Source organism: Toxorhynchites rutilus, chromosome 3, assembly GCF_029784135.1.
Source record: "Toxorhynchites rutilus septentrionalis strain SRP chromosome 3, ASM2978413v1, whole genome shotgun sequence".
Taxonomy (NCBI): Eukaryota; Metazoa; Arthropoda; class Insecta; order Diptera; family Culicidae; genus Toxorhynchites; species Toxorhynchites rutilus.
In genome coordinates this window covers 199,920,692-199,938,876 of record NC_073746.1, presented here as the reverse complement: position 1 = coordinate 199,938,876, position 18,185 = coordinate 199,920,692, and the positions used below count along the sequence as shown (strand labels likewise).

Sequence of the window (18,185 nt, the reverse complement as noted above, 5' to 3'; positions counted from 1 at the left end):
ATAAAACAGTCCAGCAAAAAAAAAAGGCTGGAGTATCATCTGCCAACCAATTTAACCAAAAGTTTCTGCTAATTGTAGTCGTAACCCACATAAAATCCTATGTGTTATATATGAATAAAAATTTAATTAAACTTTGTTATATGTGTAGTATAATATTTACATATGTAAAATCTTCATTTTCACTAGCTCCGCAATCTCTCCCAATCCTTCGCCTGGAACCGACAATGTCTTACCTAATTCCCGGTGAGTCTATTGTTGTCGATTGCACGTCATCAGCGGGTGCACATGTACCAGTGACATGGAAAAGAACGGGAGGTCTTCCGCTACCGTATAATTTCAGGGTGAGCAATACCGTATCTCACAAAACCGTTTTATTCCTATTTACCTTCGCTACCAATTGCAGCAAGATGGAAATCGTCTAATCGTCCAAGACGCGACGGAGTCCGATGCTGGAAAATACACGTGCATCTGTCATACGGACGATGGCCTGCAGTACCTCTCTGATTTTGAATTACAAGTCACACCAGCAAGGCATCCGGAATTTTCACGTACTACTAAGGTAGAGTATGCTGACCGAGGTTCAACGGTGAAGCTTCACTGCAACACCGACATATCCCCTTCGTCCTTCAAATGGTCAAGAGACCGGGGTAATTTCAACGCAGACCAAAATACTACAAATGTAAGTATACATATAAATTCTTACTGTAGCATCGATTATCAATCACAAATCTCTCCGCAGGCAATCCTTACGTTAACCGACGTGCAAGCCATGGATGCTGGTACATACATTTGCTCAGCGCAATACAACGGACAAACCGTGGATGCCTTAACAACGTTGGTGGTCAATAACGCCATACCGTTTTTCCCACAATCCCCCAAAAGTTACATGGCGTTCAACAAGATTGACAATGCATACTCAAAATTCCACTTTGACATCTCCTTCAAACCTGAAAAACTTAATGGTCTCATTTTGTACAATGGACAAAGACGACCGAATGGAGACTACATCTCACTATCACTACGCAACGGATTCCCGCAGTTCAAATTCGATTTCAATGGACAAGTGACTACTTTGCAACCAGAAAAACCAATCAGTATTGGAGGGTGGCATACTGTAAAAGTGAACCGTGTTAGAAACAATGGGTTCTTACTAGTTGACGACCAAAGTCCTGTAGTATTCCCGGATAAACTCAAGTTCTATGGCTTGAATTTAGACGATCACTTGTATATAGGAGGCGTTCCTAATTTCAACGCTATTCCAAACAATGTTGTTGAATCGCAAGAAGAATTCGTCGGTTGCATTAGCAGACTTGTAGTGAATGGACGTGAAATTCAGCTGCTGCAGGAAGCTCTCACGAATGAAGGAACAACATCCTGTGAACCATGCGCTGATGATCCATGCAAAAATTCCGGAATCTGTTTGGAGACACAAAGCGCAAATGGTTACTCCTGCGTTTGTCAAGATGGTTACACAGGAAAAGATTGTCTCTTTGAAGGAAAGAAATGCACTCCGGAAACATGCGGAATTGGTCGCTGCGAAGAAAGTGACGAAGGAGCGGAGTGTTTCTGCCCCATTCACAAAACCGGAGATCGATGCCAGTATACCGAACATTACGAGGGCGATACATTAGCTTTCAAGGATGGCAGTTACGCTGCCTATGAGTAAGTCTTCAAATACGTAATGTTAGTAGTTCATTCAATTCATGTAATGGTGTCGGGTTTGGCCAAGTTTTACGATACCACATCCCATCTTCTGACAACACTGCTCTGTGTTTACTGATGTAGTTTTCTGGTCGTGATATTTTATATTATATTTAAACTTCCGAGCCGACGCTGTCTATTCTCAGTTATCGAATATATGTGTTGATTCGTCGTACCGTTGTGCCAAATTATAGTATTTTATAGTATTTCGCGAGTGTTGTGCTTTTATTTGTAACTCAAATCAATAAAGGCGTACTGCTCTCCACGTCAATTTTTTCAACTGAAGCGACATCTGCTGAAAAAAGCTTCAACTTATTACTCCTAAGCTTTGCAGTTCAAAAAAAAATAAAAAGATCACGAGGCGATCTAAGTTTAGGCGCATTACCATTGCCAAACAATGTAAAAAATGCTCTGAGGCAATTACTGGCATCGATATGGTTGTTTGCCGTGGTTACTGTGGAGCGCTCCTCATACCTGTTCGGGTGTGTCACGCGCTTCATTCATATCTCACATGGTAAAAATTTGTTTTATATGTGTCATGACTGCGCGGACTTGTTTCAAAATTCCCAATTTCGGGTTTTTTTGACGTAGGATTACGTCTTTCGGGAACATATTGGGGTACAAATTGAAAAATGAAAATCGATCGCATCGTGAAAAATGTCCAATTTCAAACGCTTGTTACTCATTCATTTCATGATGGATTGATGAGATTTTTGCATCAAACGATTACGGCACTCCATAACAATTTTTCACATTGAATAAAATAGTATATATCATATAACTAACTATCGAACAATTGAAAAAATTCAACCCCTATCCAAACAGTGATACCCAGTCCTGATTGGTCGAAATTGACGTCATTTATTTTTCGCGCCCGATTCGTTCTCTCACCGGCAAGCTGCATGGCAATCGAGTAGGAGGCGCCTACATCACACATACCAAATGATATAAAAGCAAGAAGCATTCGTGGATCTCATTCATTCTTACAACGGACGTGGAACGGACAACAACAAGTGGAGAGCAGCAGCAGTGAAAGCGGCTAATATATAGGCGAGCGGTCAAAATGCGAGCTGTGTCTCGCATCGAGCTTCTATGGCAGCATAAGCAGCGGCAAACAGTAGCAACGGTTGTTGAAACCGGTCTACTACTAGTGGCAGCAGCAAGCATCACGAGCGAATCGTTTCAGGCACGCTCTCTCCGTCAGAAGTGCGAGAACGTTTCTTGGCATCGTGAAAGTGCAGCATCGAATCTGAGCGGCCAACAATTGAGCTGTGTCTCACATAAGTGGCAGTAGCAGCAGCAGCGGCGGTAAACATCGATGCTGAACCTCAACAATCGAGCTGTGTCTCGCATCGGTCCACTACTGTTGGCAACAACAAATATCATGAGTAGAGAGTTTCAGGCATTCTCTCTTTCTCTACTGCTGCTGCTGCTGCTGCTACTCAGTCAGATTTCTCATTCTTGTTGGACGCTCAGATCGATAAACATATGTGTTTCTAGTGTGCATTGCTGGTACTCCTGTTCACATCAACCAATACAATTGGATGCGGTTATGGAGTTAAAGGAGACAAAGAACCCGGTTAAGGAATAGTGTATCGCACGGTTCCACATGGCAACATCCAGTGTATCAAACCCGCTATCCGTTGTTTAGCTCACCGTGATGGTGTCAACGAAACCCTTGCAAACCGACGCACAGAAGCCGAAGATGCCAAAGCCAAGGAAAGCAGCAGCGACTCCGAAAATCTACCGCTGCCAAAAAGTTAACAACTACTACCGACTGAAACCTCATTACATTAGCACGCAGCAGATTCCATACAACCCATTTTACCATTCCAGTTCTTTTCAGGACTTTCGATATTGCTTTGAAACGAAAGAGTTTAATTTATTGTTTTCCACTGATCATAAAAATGAAATAAAACTACGATCAAAAATACTGTTTACTTTTCATCATTCTTTGTGTGGACACCGACTGGACAACATCGTTGCTGGACGGGCTGGACGGCGAGGGATCGAGTGCCTTTCTCAAGGCAAGAGGGCGGAGGTGGTAGCGCTGGAGTAGAATAGAGTAGAGTTTTCAAAGGGCCTTTCTCAAGGCTAGAGACGAATGAACTGCAAAAGTTTAAAGTCTCTATAATACAATACCTTCCTTCCTTCCTGTTTACTTTTACATTTTCTTTGATCATGTGCAACTAACAGGAAACTTATCACGTCAGAAACATACTTTCCATCAACCAACCTGACTGGATGCGGTAAGGGAGGCGAATGACATATGTATGCATATATATATATATAGCGAAACGGCTCCGGTCATACACAGCACGTTTCAGACAAATGCCTCAAGGAATTTTCTAAAATAATATTTTGCCGATGCCTTTGCGCGAACTACACAGGCGAGTAGCACCATAATAGCAAATCAAATGTCGAAGTTCGTGATATGGGTGCGTTCATCGCTATTCGGTTCGGCGTCGGTTTAACCCTTTCATTACGGCAGTGTGCTCCGCCGAAGTGCTACCCCTGTACGAAGCACTGCGCCGAAAAGTATACACATCGCGCTGGTGTGATCGAAGAGCAGTATGAATTTCATGTCGTCTAAAGACGACGCTCGTACACACAGCTCGTCGCGTGGATGTCGTCTATAGACGACATTCGTACACACAAGACGTCGCGCGGATGTCGTCTATAGACGACGCTCGTAACGGAAGGGTTAACCATCAATAACTACGCTTGGCAACATTGACATCTGGCAATTTTCATATAAGATTTTTTCCCCGCATGTTAAAAGTGGTTTTTCATGTACATAAAAGCGCAGCGTAGTATGTCAACTGCTTCCCGGTTAGAAAATAAATGATCGTTAGAAAATAAATGAGCGACCCGTCCAATTTCAAACGCTTATTGCTCATTCATTTCATGATGGATTGATGAGATGTTTGCATCATACGTTGTCGGCACTCCATAATAATTTTTCACATTGAATAAAATAATATATATCATGTAACTAACAATCGAACAATTAAAAAATCTCAACCACTATCCAAACAGAAGATACCTAGGCCTGATTGATCGAAATTGACGTCATTTCTTTTTCGCGCCCGATTCGTTCGTTCACCGGCAAGCTGTATGACAATCGAGGAGGAGGCGCCTACATCACACATACCAAATGATATAAAAGTATGGAGCGTTCGTGGATTTTATTCATTTTTACAACGGACGTGGAATGGACAACAGTGGAGAGCAGCAGCAGTGGACGCGGCTAATATATAGACGAGCATCGAAGCTGTGTGGTCAATAGGCTAGCTGTGCCTCACATCAAGCTTCTATGGCAGTATAAGCAGCGACAAACTACTACTCTACTAGTGGCAGCAGCAAGCATCGCGAGCGGAGCATTTCGGGCACGCTCTCTCCATCAGAAGTGCGAGCACATGCTTCTTGGAATCGTGAAAGTGCAGCAGTGAACTTCAAGACGAGCATCGAATCTGAGCGGCCAACAATTGAGCTGTGTCTCATATCGAACTTAAGTGGCAGTAGCAGCAGCAGCGGCGGTAAACATCGAGGCCTAACATCAACAATCGAGCTGTGTCCCGCATCGGTCCAGTACTGATGGCAACAGCAAACATCATGAGCAGAAAGTTTCAGGCTGTTCTCTCTTTTTGCTGATGCTGCTACTCAGTCAGATTTCTCATTTTGTTCGACGCTCAGATCGGTAAACATATATGTTTTTAGTGTTTTAAGTGTGGTCACATCAGATCAACATCAACCAACATGACTTCATGCGGCAAGGAAGGCAAAGGAGGATCGAAGCGTATCGCAAGGTTCTACATGACAATATCCAGTGTATCAAATTCGCTATTCGCCGTTTAGCTCGACGTGATGGTGTCAACGAAAACCACCAAAATAAAAACAGAAATAAGCAGCAGCGGCTCCGAAAAAGCTACCGCTGCCAAAAAACAACAGAAGTGAATTGTTATTTTTCTTGCTCCATAATGTTTTACGCGAGTAAATATGTCGGAATATATGTTCACGCAATATGAGCGCCAATCTCGTAAACGTGCATCGGAGCTGAAACAACTTTCTATCACTGATACCGAAAGCTCGATTGTAACACTGGTGAAATGAACAAAAAATACCCAACAACCAAATCAAACGGCCCTTTTCAGGGCCATCAGATCATTATCAAAGAGTTTAACAATATATTTTTTCAAACATCCAAAATCAGCATGCGACAGATAGCCTAACGTAATCCTACGTCAACTATGCGGTCGTGTCTCGGACACAACCTTCTGTGACTTTTTTTATCCAAAATATATATTTTTATTAAGGCTCATATGGCGTCAGCCTAACGGGGCCGGGAGTTCAATATTTCGACAATGTTTGCTTACAACTATATTAGTAATATGTAACAGATTACTCGCGGTTGGCTCGAGGTTAGTATTACAAGTGTTTTCATAATTGGGATGTTGCTGTCTTCAATACTCTGTACGTGTGCCCGACACGGGATACTTCATATTGGGATGCAGCTGACCATTCATCAGCAACGCCCCCCTAGTCTGTACCCCATAACTAGCGTGGTGCGTCTATCTCGACTCGAGAAATCCAATATAGAATGGTCGCTAGCCGGCAGAATCATCAGCTCGTGTAGAGTTGTCGTGAGTGGTACAATCCTCGGCTCTTGGTGAGAGATCAGTGGGCTGCACAACCTTCGGCCCGTGTATCTGTAAAGAGTACGTGTATGTATTGCCGCGACTAAGTAGAATAGACTAAGATATCCCGGACGGGGCTACGATGATTACCTATCCAGGATCTAAGCCAGTAAGAGCCAGAATCCATCGCGCTTCTGGAACTTTGTGAAGCAGCAGCAAACTTCTACTAGCATCCCACGTAACGTCACCTTCAAAGATGTCCAAGCTCACACGAATGCGGACGCTGCTAACCTGTTTGCTTTGTTTTTTGAGGGCGTATTTAGCAAAGCGTCACCTGTACCAAAAAAGGACTGATCACATGATCATAACATAAACCTGCCCGTTATAAAGTTTTCTGTGAATGAAGTAATGAAAGCCGAAGACGACATTGATGTTAAAAAGGGATGCGGTATAGATGTTATACCACCGTTGCTGCTAAAAAAAATGCTCGAAGGAACTTGCGTGCCCGCTTGCTTGCCTATTCAGTCGATCGCTTCAGAAACGAAACTTCCCAGCGTCTTGGAAATCTGCCGTTATTGTCCCAATCCATAAATCTGGAAATTGTAGTCAGGTGATAAACTATCGTGGAGTATCTCTACTTTGTTGTCTCAGCAAGGTGTTTGAAAGAATGATGCATAATGTTCTATACAACGCTGCTTCATCTTTTATATTCGAAGGACAGCATGGATTTATGAAACATCACTCAACCACATCGAATCTCATGTGCTATATCACCGCACTGTCCAGCGAAAATGAAGCGAGGCGGCAAGTTGACGCGTTGAAATCCGACTTCGCGAAAACCTTCGATACTGTCCCGCACATTCTAGTTGTTGAAAAACTGAAGTGCATAGGCTTTCCAAATTCAATAACAGAGTGGATTTTCTCGTACCTTCGCGATCGCAGTGCATATGTTGTTGTCAACTCAACTAGATCCCGCAGTTTCGACATCACATCTGGTGTACCACAGGGTAGCGTTTTGGGACCACTGTTATTTATCATCTTCATCAACGACTTATGTTTACTGCTTCCATCGTCCAAACTTGCATTCGCTGATGACGTTAAAGTCTACCGGGCGATCTCATCTCCTTTGGGTTGCTTAGTGCTACAAGAAGACATCAATAGAATGCTGGAATGGTGTGGCGACAACGGAATGAGGGTGAATAGCAAGAAATGTAAAGTCATTTCATTTTGTTGCTCCAATAGCCCCGTACTTCATCAATTTATGTTCGAATCGTCAGCATTGGAACGTGCATCGACTATCAGCGATATCGGAGTCACGATTGATTCGAAGCTCCGATTCAACGAGCACGTGGAAATTATGACTGCTAAAGCTTTCAGCGTGCTGGGATTCATCCGCCGTCACGCATATGAGTTCAAAGACATCCGTGCACTAAAGTTGTTATGCTGCTTATTGGTGCGAAGCATTTTGGAGTACGGTGTTCCTGTTTGGTCTCCCTTCTACGCAGTTCATGCCTTGACTATCGAACGGGTGTAGAGAAAGTTCCTACGTTTTGCCCTGAGACGACTCCCGTGGAACGACCTTCTTAACCTTCCTCCTTGTCCCGACTGGTGCAAGCTCATTTGATTGGAGCCATTATCTACCAGGTGCGCTACATTACAGCGGATGTTTATCTTCAACATAATGCAGGAATCCATTGACTGTCCTGAACTTCTCGCAAAGATTCCGCTATACATCCCTTCTCACCGTTTTCGAAATTTACCACTTCTAGCAGTTCCATATAATAGAACCAACTACGGTTACAATAATCCGTTTGATTCATGTCTCCGTCTTTTTAATTATGTTTGTGATGAATTTGACTTTTATGTGAGTAAAAATGTGTTTAGAAATAGGATAAATAATTATGCATAGATTGTAACTAATTTAGTTCAGTCTATGCGAGTGATCGAAGACGGTGTTAAAATAAAATAAATAAACAAATAAATTAGTAGATTTTTTCACAACAAAATTCCACCAAGAAACCGGGTCATGGATGCAGTTTTCCAACTGTACTTCATCAATTCTCAATAAGTACTTCTTCTCCTGATCCAACCTCCTCGTTCGCTCTTTTTCTTGTATCCACCTAATTCGAAATGAATCTCATCTTTTGTTCGGTACTCTAGTAACATGTTTCACCCATTGTACTCATCCAGTCTTCACGACATTAGCCCAATAACTCAATCAGTCCAGCTTTGTACTCGGGTATTCCAATTAAATAGGTCGAGTATACAAGTTCGTCGTCAGTTAAAAATACACTGGTCATAGAAACAGATCATTGTCCCAAACACCTACTTTCTACACTCCTCCTACCTTTGACATCATTCAACTTAGAAAGTTTTGTTAGTGCGTCGACAATGCACACCATCATTCCTATAGAGCAATACACATTTGATGAGTAGACACACAAACCCATTGCTCCCTGATGACTCAAAGGTTGGCGCATGTATATCTCCTCCTCTACTGTATCATGCAAGTATACATTTCGGTCGTCAGAGTTTTGTAATTTCATTTCATTCTTACGAGCCGCCGCCTGACGCACTACCGGAACAAAAATATGCGCTAGTGCGCGAATGAGAAAGTGGGAAAGGCCCTTTACTGAACGTTTTTGGTAGGCCAGATCACGTAGATCACATAACAGGTATGTGCCTACTGGTGTGATCCGGTAGTACCGCATCACTCGGGGTTCGGCCGGGCGAAGCCAGATAGAGAAGGAGAACGGAGAGCGAAGGGAGGATTGTCGGAATTTTCGTATTTGACCGAACATAATTCAATTCTGCCTCTTTATACTCACTGCTGCTCCTGGTGCTTCTTGTCCCGATCCTTGCCGGTGGCCTCTCCCTCATGGATGTGATATTTAATAGTGTTATCCGATAAGTGAGTTGCTGCCACGACGCTTCTGCGTTCGTGGCCCGGTTGAGAGTACGTTTATTAGGCAAAGTTGGTTTATTTTATAAATCAATTTCCCTATGGCCTCCTCGTGAGGTTTTATCTTATGCTAGAAGGGCGTAACATAGGGAATTGTAAAATTATTATTATTCTATACCTAACTCAGAGGGGTGGAAGATTATTTACACGCACGCAGGCGCGATATTGCTTTTCCTCTTCGTTTTAATGCTTTCATAATATTATACCCTAAGCGAGCTCCTCGGGTTTCTCGCGACCTTCGTAAATAGTTTATTGCTGAAGGACGGGAGAAATCCTAGAGAGAGCTTGCTGATCTCTAGGATTTCTCCCGTTCTTCATTATTTGCACAAACATAAACTCTTTGTGATGCCTAATATTTATTGCACTCACCGCATATAGCGCGATGAATCGTTCTGTGCTATGCTTGTTGTTTTGTTTACCTCTCCTTCCTGGCGGGTTATCGCTAGGCGGAGGAGATTTACTGCATTCTCCTATATATTTATGATAGAGTGCGGTCTAACAACACGCTCTATCGATATGCAATGAATCAAGCTCTTAAACATGATCCGTGCGGCGACAGTGCTTTACACTTCACTGCTTCACCAACTTCGTTGCGTTTTAGCTTAGTGACCCATCGTAAGCCGATTGATGTCTTCCCTTCCGCCATGTACTGTTCTAACCATGTCTACTACCAGTCCGGTATCTGCAACCCTTTACGATGATTACCATTATGGTTCTCAAAATATCCGACGGAAGTACGCTTTGTAGAATTCAGATTTAGCTTGGACCGTTTCACTGCAGATATCATACATACGTCTCGCAATCGAAAACATTTAAATGATAAATTTTCTGCTTGCGATTGTTCCAAAGCTCGTACAGCTTTCCTTGGGTACGTACGGTATCTGTTTTTCCACGAGGTACGCCAACGTTTTCTTGATGTAATGGGAAGACGCCTTGTCCGGCCAGAAGACGTACTGCCCATCAGAATAATGCTCCTCTAAGAACAGAACCAGAATCTACTCCAGGCACTCTTCCTGGTACACCTTCTGGTTGATGGCAAGTCCACTCGGCTTGTTAAATCAGGGCTTTGTTGGTGATTGCAATATACAGCATAACTTTGCTGATGATCTTAGGATCTATGATACGATAGGCCTTCTGCTCTTCCAAATATTCGAATATTGAACCAAATATTCGAATATGTTTATATGATGGTTTATCACCGTGACACAACTCATAAGTCTACTGTCTTCCCAATAGTCGATGACGACCGACGATTCTGCAGGTAATTCACAGCAGCAATCGCCTCGCCCCAGTACTGCTTACCAAAACAAGACTCCAACAGTATACATCTGACCGTTTTCACCAAATAACGGTTCTACCGCTCCGCCTTCCCGTCCTCCGGTTTGGTCTTTTAAGACATAAAGAATTTTTAGCAAAAAAAATCGAGGAGTTTTTTTTATCCCTTTTGTTTAATTTAGGCTCATTAGCATTTTAGCTGTAACAGAGCCGAATTTGAATCGTGTACATGTCACATATTTATCATATCTATAATTAGCACATTACACAGTTGCCATTTTTCGGCGTTAGAGTATTCCCTTCTATATCATTGCAAATGGTACAAATTTACACAGTAGCCATTTAAGCGTAAGAGTTTTCTATCTGTTCTTCCATTATCCAGTTAAGACTGGACAGCGGAGACAGTCGTTGATCCATTGTTGAGTTATTTATAGAACAGCAGCCCGATGTGTCTTGCAGAGCAGAGCAGTTGTATGGATGAATCGATCTTATTTCGACCGTGGATCGATCTCCATCGCTGATGATTGTTGCGTGGACGTAGTTATTCTGTAACAACACAAAGATGGTCAATGGGGGCCCTGAGTTTTGAACTCACGATCGATCGCTTACTAAGCGAACGCGCAACCAATGTGGCTACGGAGACCCCCAAAATCGAGGAGTTGTATCCGAGAAACGACCGCTTAGGACGTAGGACAACCATATATTTTTCAAATTTGTTGGTATATGATTTTCGGATATTATTTGCGAAATGAAAAACTTGCGTTTATTTGCGTGGTTTTGTAGAATCATTTCGAAAAACGATATTTTCTTGCCTTTGCGAGAACAATACACTAATTGGTCATATTTCGCAATTTGTTTCTTCATATCAATGCACGCAATGCACTGAGTATTAAACGAGAGGCATCTTCCGTGCATCGCCGTTCAACAAGCATCAAACACACGTCTAACAGATGCATACAGTTGCAGCGATAAAAATGAAACATGGCGAGAATGACCGTTTATGAAAAATCGTTTCTCGACTCTCGGTCAAAACCGTCAAAAAGGTAGAAGCTTGTTGCATCAGAACAGAGCCGATGCGTACGAGAACAAATACGTTGGGGAAAAAGTAATCTATTATTTTTGGGTGAAATTCAAAGCTATTTTCAATATGCTTTCAATATGCGGATTGTCCGATTTAGGTGAAATATACACCGTTTTGTTGGAAAATGTGTTGCCATTCTAGAGGTAGCATCAAATCAATTGGCGAAAAGCTCTAGCGATAGATTTTTACAATCTTCTCTTGATCCCAATTTCTCATCACTCTGGAAATTTTGCAATGCAAGAAAAAGTTGGTAACCGCTTGGTGCCAGGTCCGGACTATATGGTGGATGCATTAATCAAGCTTTCGGAATTGTGTGGCCTTGCGTCGTCCTGATGGAATACAACATCCCTTCTGTTGTGCAATTCTGGATGTTCTGTTCAAATGTGCCATTTTTTTCCAAAATATATATTTTTATAAAGGCTCATATGGCGTTAGCCTCACGGGGCCGGGAGATTGTGCCATTTGTTGAAAGTAATAATCATATTTTAGTGTACTGCACTAAAAGGAAAATTTGAAGATAATTTTAAAAACATAAAAAAATCGTCCTTATGGAATACAACACCTCTTCTGTTGGCTAGTTCTGGACGATTCTGGTCAATCGTTAGCATCAAACGGTCCATTTGTTGAAAGTAGAGATCATATTTTAGTGTATTGTACTAGAAGAAAAATTTGAAATGTCACCTTTACAACGAGCCCAAACTTGAAATTGTATGATTGATATTACGCGAAATATTCATCACTAAAGCCAGCTACCGAGAAAATAATGGATGACTTTTTTCCCAAACTAATATTTTCTATCAAATTGTTAGTTATTTTATATTAACACATCCAGTTGTTCGACCATACCTTGTAATATTTTTTTTTGAAATTGTCACTTTTTTTTTAAATTATCACTAAGAACAATTTCAACAATGTTTTCTTGTTGAATGATCAATTGAAAATACTGAAAACATCCGACCTAGGGTTTTGAAAATCAATAAAAACTATTTTTTTTAGAAAACTTCGCCTTTGAAGATTGCGAATGCGAGTTTTAATGAAGTATTGTTATATTTATCTTAAAAATATGATAGGTAATGTGAATTAATTGTGCAGTTTCTTTCGAGAAATATAGTCATGAATAGAACAACAGTGATGGATGAGAAATTAGAAATTTCTAAAATTAAATATTGGGCCCAATTATGTTATTCTATTTGAACAGGATTTTGCTCGTTAGCTCTATTTTGCTGTTATAGATGCAGTCGGGCAAAAGCTATCGGGATAATTTTACGAGTTGTTTGATTTGCTTGTTGCAATCCTAATATTTTGCTTTGGGACACATTTCGACAACGTTTCAAAATATGCCATTCGCAACAAATGACGTTCAAGAACTCGATTCTGTAAAATTCTATCGATTTACAAAATAGGAAAATTTGCTCGGTGTTATAGTTATAAGAATCGAATTGACCGTTCTATTAAATTCACATAGTGAGGATCAGTATTTTCGATAGGCAGGATACCGGATAGTTACCGGATATCCGCTTTATCTCTAGTTTTCATATCTCTTGGTAATTGAGGAATGTGATAATCATCTTTGGTGTATTTTAATGAAAATTAGTGCTTTGTATGTTCATAAATGATTACTTACTTAAAAAAGACGGATGGGTAATGTCGGGGACATAACCGGAGTGACGTAGGACTATACAAAGGGGACAGCTTTTGTTAAATATATATTTTAAATATATTGTTTTATTTTCTTCTCCTACGTGAATACCTACCTATCTACCTGAAAAATGGATTAGTTTACTGTTTACTCTTTATGAATATGTTGATGGTTCTGAAAAGAACCTTTGGTGTTGTGTTTTTGTTATCACTCGATATTCCCATCTTGTTCGGTTAAACCTTCCTGTTTAGCTATTGCGTTTGCCACTCGCCACAGCTTTCACAGTTGGAAAATTTCTTCCCATCCAGCTTGTGACATGTTGTTCAGTAAATTACATTTAATGCGACGTGCCGGAGAAACACTTTGCCACTCACTGAAACTAATTGTTGCCTTGATGAGCGCCGAACCGAAGCTGCTCTGTTCTTGCTGCGGGTTTTCTGATTGTCGTGAGCAGCTTTGCAAACCAACTCGAGCACTCCGACGGCCGAAACTCTATAATCGCTGTTAGGTATACTGGTGCTCCGGCATCAATCCGTTCGGCCTAGTTACCCTTGCGGAGCAATCAGTGAATGCGACCAACAGGGAACTGGAGACCTGCACGGTTCGAGTGAGACTTTGCCTTTTCCTTAACTTGTCCTCCTTTGTTACGTCCACGATGCCGATGCCGTACAACCACACGGGTTTACGGTTTGAAAGAAAATAAAATATTTTGTTGGGGTCCGCGTGTTTTATACTCTAGCGGTACACACTCACAGGATAGAGACAAATCGGCAGACTCAGCCAGAGGGGCGAGTCCAACGAGACGAACGAATGAGCGTTAAAAGGGAGCGATGGCAAAAAAATACATTCATTACGATTTGTTCGCTCGTTGGATTTACATGCAGACTAAAAAGGGTCCTTCCCATCCAGCTTGTGACATATTTTACAGTAAATTACATTCATTGGCACGTCGCATTACCACCACTCAGTATCGTATTGGAGGTAATTTTAACCTGTAATTGAACATTTACGATGACAGTGGTACAGTGTCAACTTTCAATGTGGGGTCATAATTTGGACCCCGAACTCTATGTTTACAAAAATTTCCAACTAAATATGTCGTATTACAGGTCTGTCCAATTAGCTAAATGTCGAGATAAGTGTAAATTACTGTACTTTCAATCTAGATGCAATTTAGAATTGGTGAAAATCAATAAGCTCAGAACAACTGCCAAATTCACATACTCATCATATCCTGGCAAACAAATTATGAAAAAATCAATTTGTGTTTTATTATTATTTTGGATATTGTTTTAGAAAGCATTGAACTGTATTTCCTAAACTCTTTTTTGGAAGGTTTAATGGCCCTGAAAAGCGCCTTGTTTTATGGAATGGTTCCAATTTAGAAAACTTAGTACTCGTGGTTTTGAAAAAAAAACCATTTCGAACGCCCTCGATGCCGCCTTGTTCTGGATTTGCCACCAAAGCAGTTTGTATAAAGAACAAACTTTTTTCTTCTGCTACCTGATGCCGTTTTGCGATTGCGTTTGCCACTCGCTGCAACTGCCTGTTGTCTTGATGTCCACCGAACCGAATGTGTTCTGTTCCGAATGCGGGTTTTCTTATCGTCGCGAGCAGCTTCGCCAGCAAACTCGATCACTTCGGCGGCCGAAACTATATAACGCCGGCTAGGTGGACTGCTGCACTGGTACTAACGCGCTCGGCCTAGCTACCCTTGCGGGGAACTCCAGATCAACACGGTTCGAGCGGGATTTTGCCTTTCCCTTCACTTTTCCTCCTTTACCATGTCCAGACATGGCTGCTTGGGTTGGTTTGTTGATGTGTTGTGATGCAAACCGATGTGGTGTACGGTTTGAATGAGAATGATCGTTAGGGCAGCGGAGCGGGGATTTTTAAGCTGAGTGGCTGGCTCGAGAATTACGCATGTGTGAGACTGCGACCAATGTTTCGTTCATTTTTTTCTTTTTCCTTTCCAATCGTGCTTCATTCTATTTCGCTGCTGCTCTGGTTGCCCGTTTTGGTCGGTACGATTTGAGGAGCACAAAATGGACCAATCAAAAATTGGCATATAGTGCATTTTGACAATGCTTGATATTTCACAATTATTCAATTATTTATCTCAAGAAAAATGAAATGTTATTCGTTATGATAGATGCGTAGATATATTTCCTATCAATTGATGCAAAAACATTTGCGATCTATTGAGAAATGCTCGAATTATAAGCGTTCCAAATCTTGCATTTTTTCCTACTTGTTCAGTGCCTAGATTTCCATTTCACCCCCTATATCTTCCGGTTAGACGTAGTCCTACGTCAAAAATCAACGATATTGATTAAAGAGACTTTACATAAAATAAAGTATTCCCTATCAATTATATAGTAACCGATAATTATTTTTATTTTATAGGAAAATTTATCATTGGATATTTATTAGTATGATCTACGTTTTTCCTTTCATTGACCCTCCTATATTCTAGCAAACGGTCTCACAGACCGAAAATCAATCATTTTGTTTTAAGGAGGCTGAATTAAATAACAATTGAAACTGAATGAAGCTTGACAAAAATATTTTCTGGACACCATGCGGGAGCATACTAGTTATGATTTTGCGCGCGAGAACAATAAAGTTAAAACTTCGTTTTATCGTCTAACACTACATTAATTTTTTAATAATTTTTTGATACAGTCAATGTTGGTAGACCGCAGCCTAACAATTAGTCCATACCCAAAAGTTTGGCCACCCCTAATCTATATCCTAATAAATTCTACATTTCCGAACCTCAACTCATGATGATGTATATCTCATACTCTTTCAGTAAATTTCAAACCAAACGCAGTGTTAAATTCCGCTTCAAACCTGACACTTTGGAAGACGGGGTAATCCTGTACGCGGTAGAAAATGAAAACACTTACGGCGATTTCTTCGCTATCGTGCTCAAGGCTGAGCACATTGAGCTACGCTACAGCGTAGGAGGAAGTATGTCATATTAAAGTGAACCCCAATCAAGTATAACACAAATCATTTCTCCACCAGAAATACCACCAATCATAATTCAGTCCACAGTAGCAGTCCGGGCAAATAATTGGCATGAAATATCGGCTGGTCGCAGCCGCGGTGGCCTGGCCTATCTACAAGTTGACGAAGAACCGCTGATCAACGAACCTAAAGTGGGCAGAGCCACTGCCATTTCTTTGAAATCATTTGTGTACATCGGTGGCTACGACAAACGGGTTCTTTTCAATCGCGCTATTGATGTGACCAAAGGATTCGAAGGATGCATTGCGGATGTAAGTATTCAGTATGTTTAGAACAGAACAAAATTACAGCAAAATACTGAGTTATCGTAATAGCTTGATAGATGGTCATTCACCGTGTATGTGTAGATAATTTTGAAGAAACGTTTTCGTAGCAGTTTCAAATTTTTAAATTTTTAATTAAATTTATCACGAAAACTCATCATCATAATATTAGAACACTATCAGGCACAATTTTTGTTCATGATCTCTTCACCAATTCAAAAAAGCGTGTTACTATCACGTAGAACGATAAATTTCATTCATAACTTTATCTCAAAAGTATGTTAGTCCGCCTGAAAATTGAACACGAAACTCAATGCTAATTGTAAATGCGAATTTCAATTGAACTCATAGTAGGCGTTGTTATTCCAATTGAAATGAAAACAATCCCATTGCAGAACATATAAAAAACAAATTTTGTCCCTTAAAAATCGAGTGTCCCTCAAATTGGTCGGGGTTCTGCCAAAACGAACCAAGCGCCATTTTCTTCAAAATTGAGTAACACCAATGGATGCAGAAACTGATTATCTATCGACGATAAATTAACCATGTCATTCGGACTCGCTCCAAAACAAAAATTCTGTGTAGATGATTGTGACTGGCAGACAGGAAACGAAATTACATTCAACCAGAGCGAACCATAAACCGAGACAATATGGCATCGGAGGATAGTGATCGTTTTCTCCAAAAACATAGTTTTTCCTTTTTAACCGAATATTTATCAGATTTTTATTTTCGGTGCAGCCCTTGGAAACAGTTGTCGTTGGGATCTGGTACATTAGACGGCCAAATGGCTGCCCTGAACTTTAAAACCGTATCAAGACGGTATCAACAGTATCATTTTTCAAAATTGCGTTCAGCCAAACGAAGTGTAATTATTTTCAAATCAATTTATTTTCATTTAATAAGATATTAATGGGTCAAAAACAGCAAAAGTGAGTCAATATATATACAGTAATCATTCGGTAATAGAACCAGAAAGGAAGCCCAGTTATCGACATTCAATTTCTAACTGGACCGACAAGTGAAACGTCAAACCAAATCGAAAGGACTATTTGTACTATTTATAGGTGGCCGTACACTGTTTGCCCGGAGGTCAAATATATGATATTTTTTGACAGATAAGGTTTGATTTGATATTTGTACAAACACTATTTTGTTTGCCACTCTTCAATTTTCAACAGTAGTAAACAATATCAAACACCGAACATGGAAAAAATTAACTGAAATATTCAAGGTAACCTAACCATATACCGACAGGTTCGAAGAACAGACTGAAAAAATATTTTAGACATTCAATAATTGAATATTTGCTTGTCGTGTTTTGTGTAGAATATATTTGATCAGTACACGTTGGACAAAATTTATCTGTCAAAAAGAGTCAAATATTTGGCTTCGGTCAAACAGTGTATGAGCACCCTATGAAATAAGTCAAGAGCCGTTACAAAGTACTAATGTGTTGTACAATGATATTGTGTTAATAGTTAGCATGTACTTGGGTCATACTTGGGTGAGTGAAGTTTTTGCGTATCTAACAGCTGCTTAATGTAGTTTTTCATTTTCTTGAAGATTCTGAATCCGAAATTGCCAAAGA

General features: G+C 40.7%; 1 protein-coding gene across 31 annotated transcripts in view; it reads left to right on the top strand.

Annotated features, from left to right (window-relative positions):
* The window catches only part of LOC129775235 (basement membrane-specific heparan sulfate proteoglycan core protein), a 220,014-nt gene that overhangs the window by 185,296 nt on the left and 16,533 nt on the right, over nucleotides 1-18,185 (top strand). For all 31 annotated transcript variants that reach the window (XM_055779700.1, XM_055779686.1, XM_055779689.1 and 28 more), the window contains 5 exons: nucleotides 187-341; nucleotides 404-679; nucleotides 740-1,662; nucleotides 16,111-16,271; nucleotides 16,329-16,582. In XM_055779700.1, coding sequence (XP_055635675.1) covers nucleotides 187-341; nucleotides 404-679; nucleotides 740-1,662; nucleotides 16,111-16,271; nucleotides 16,329-16,582 — 1,769 coding nt within the window. The remainder of the gene's footprint in view (nucleotides 1-186; nucleotides 342-403; nucleotides 680-739; nucleotides 1,663-16,110; nucleotides 16,272-16,328; nucleotides 16,583-18,185) is intronic.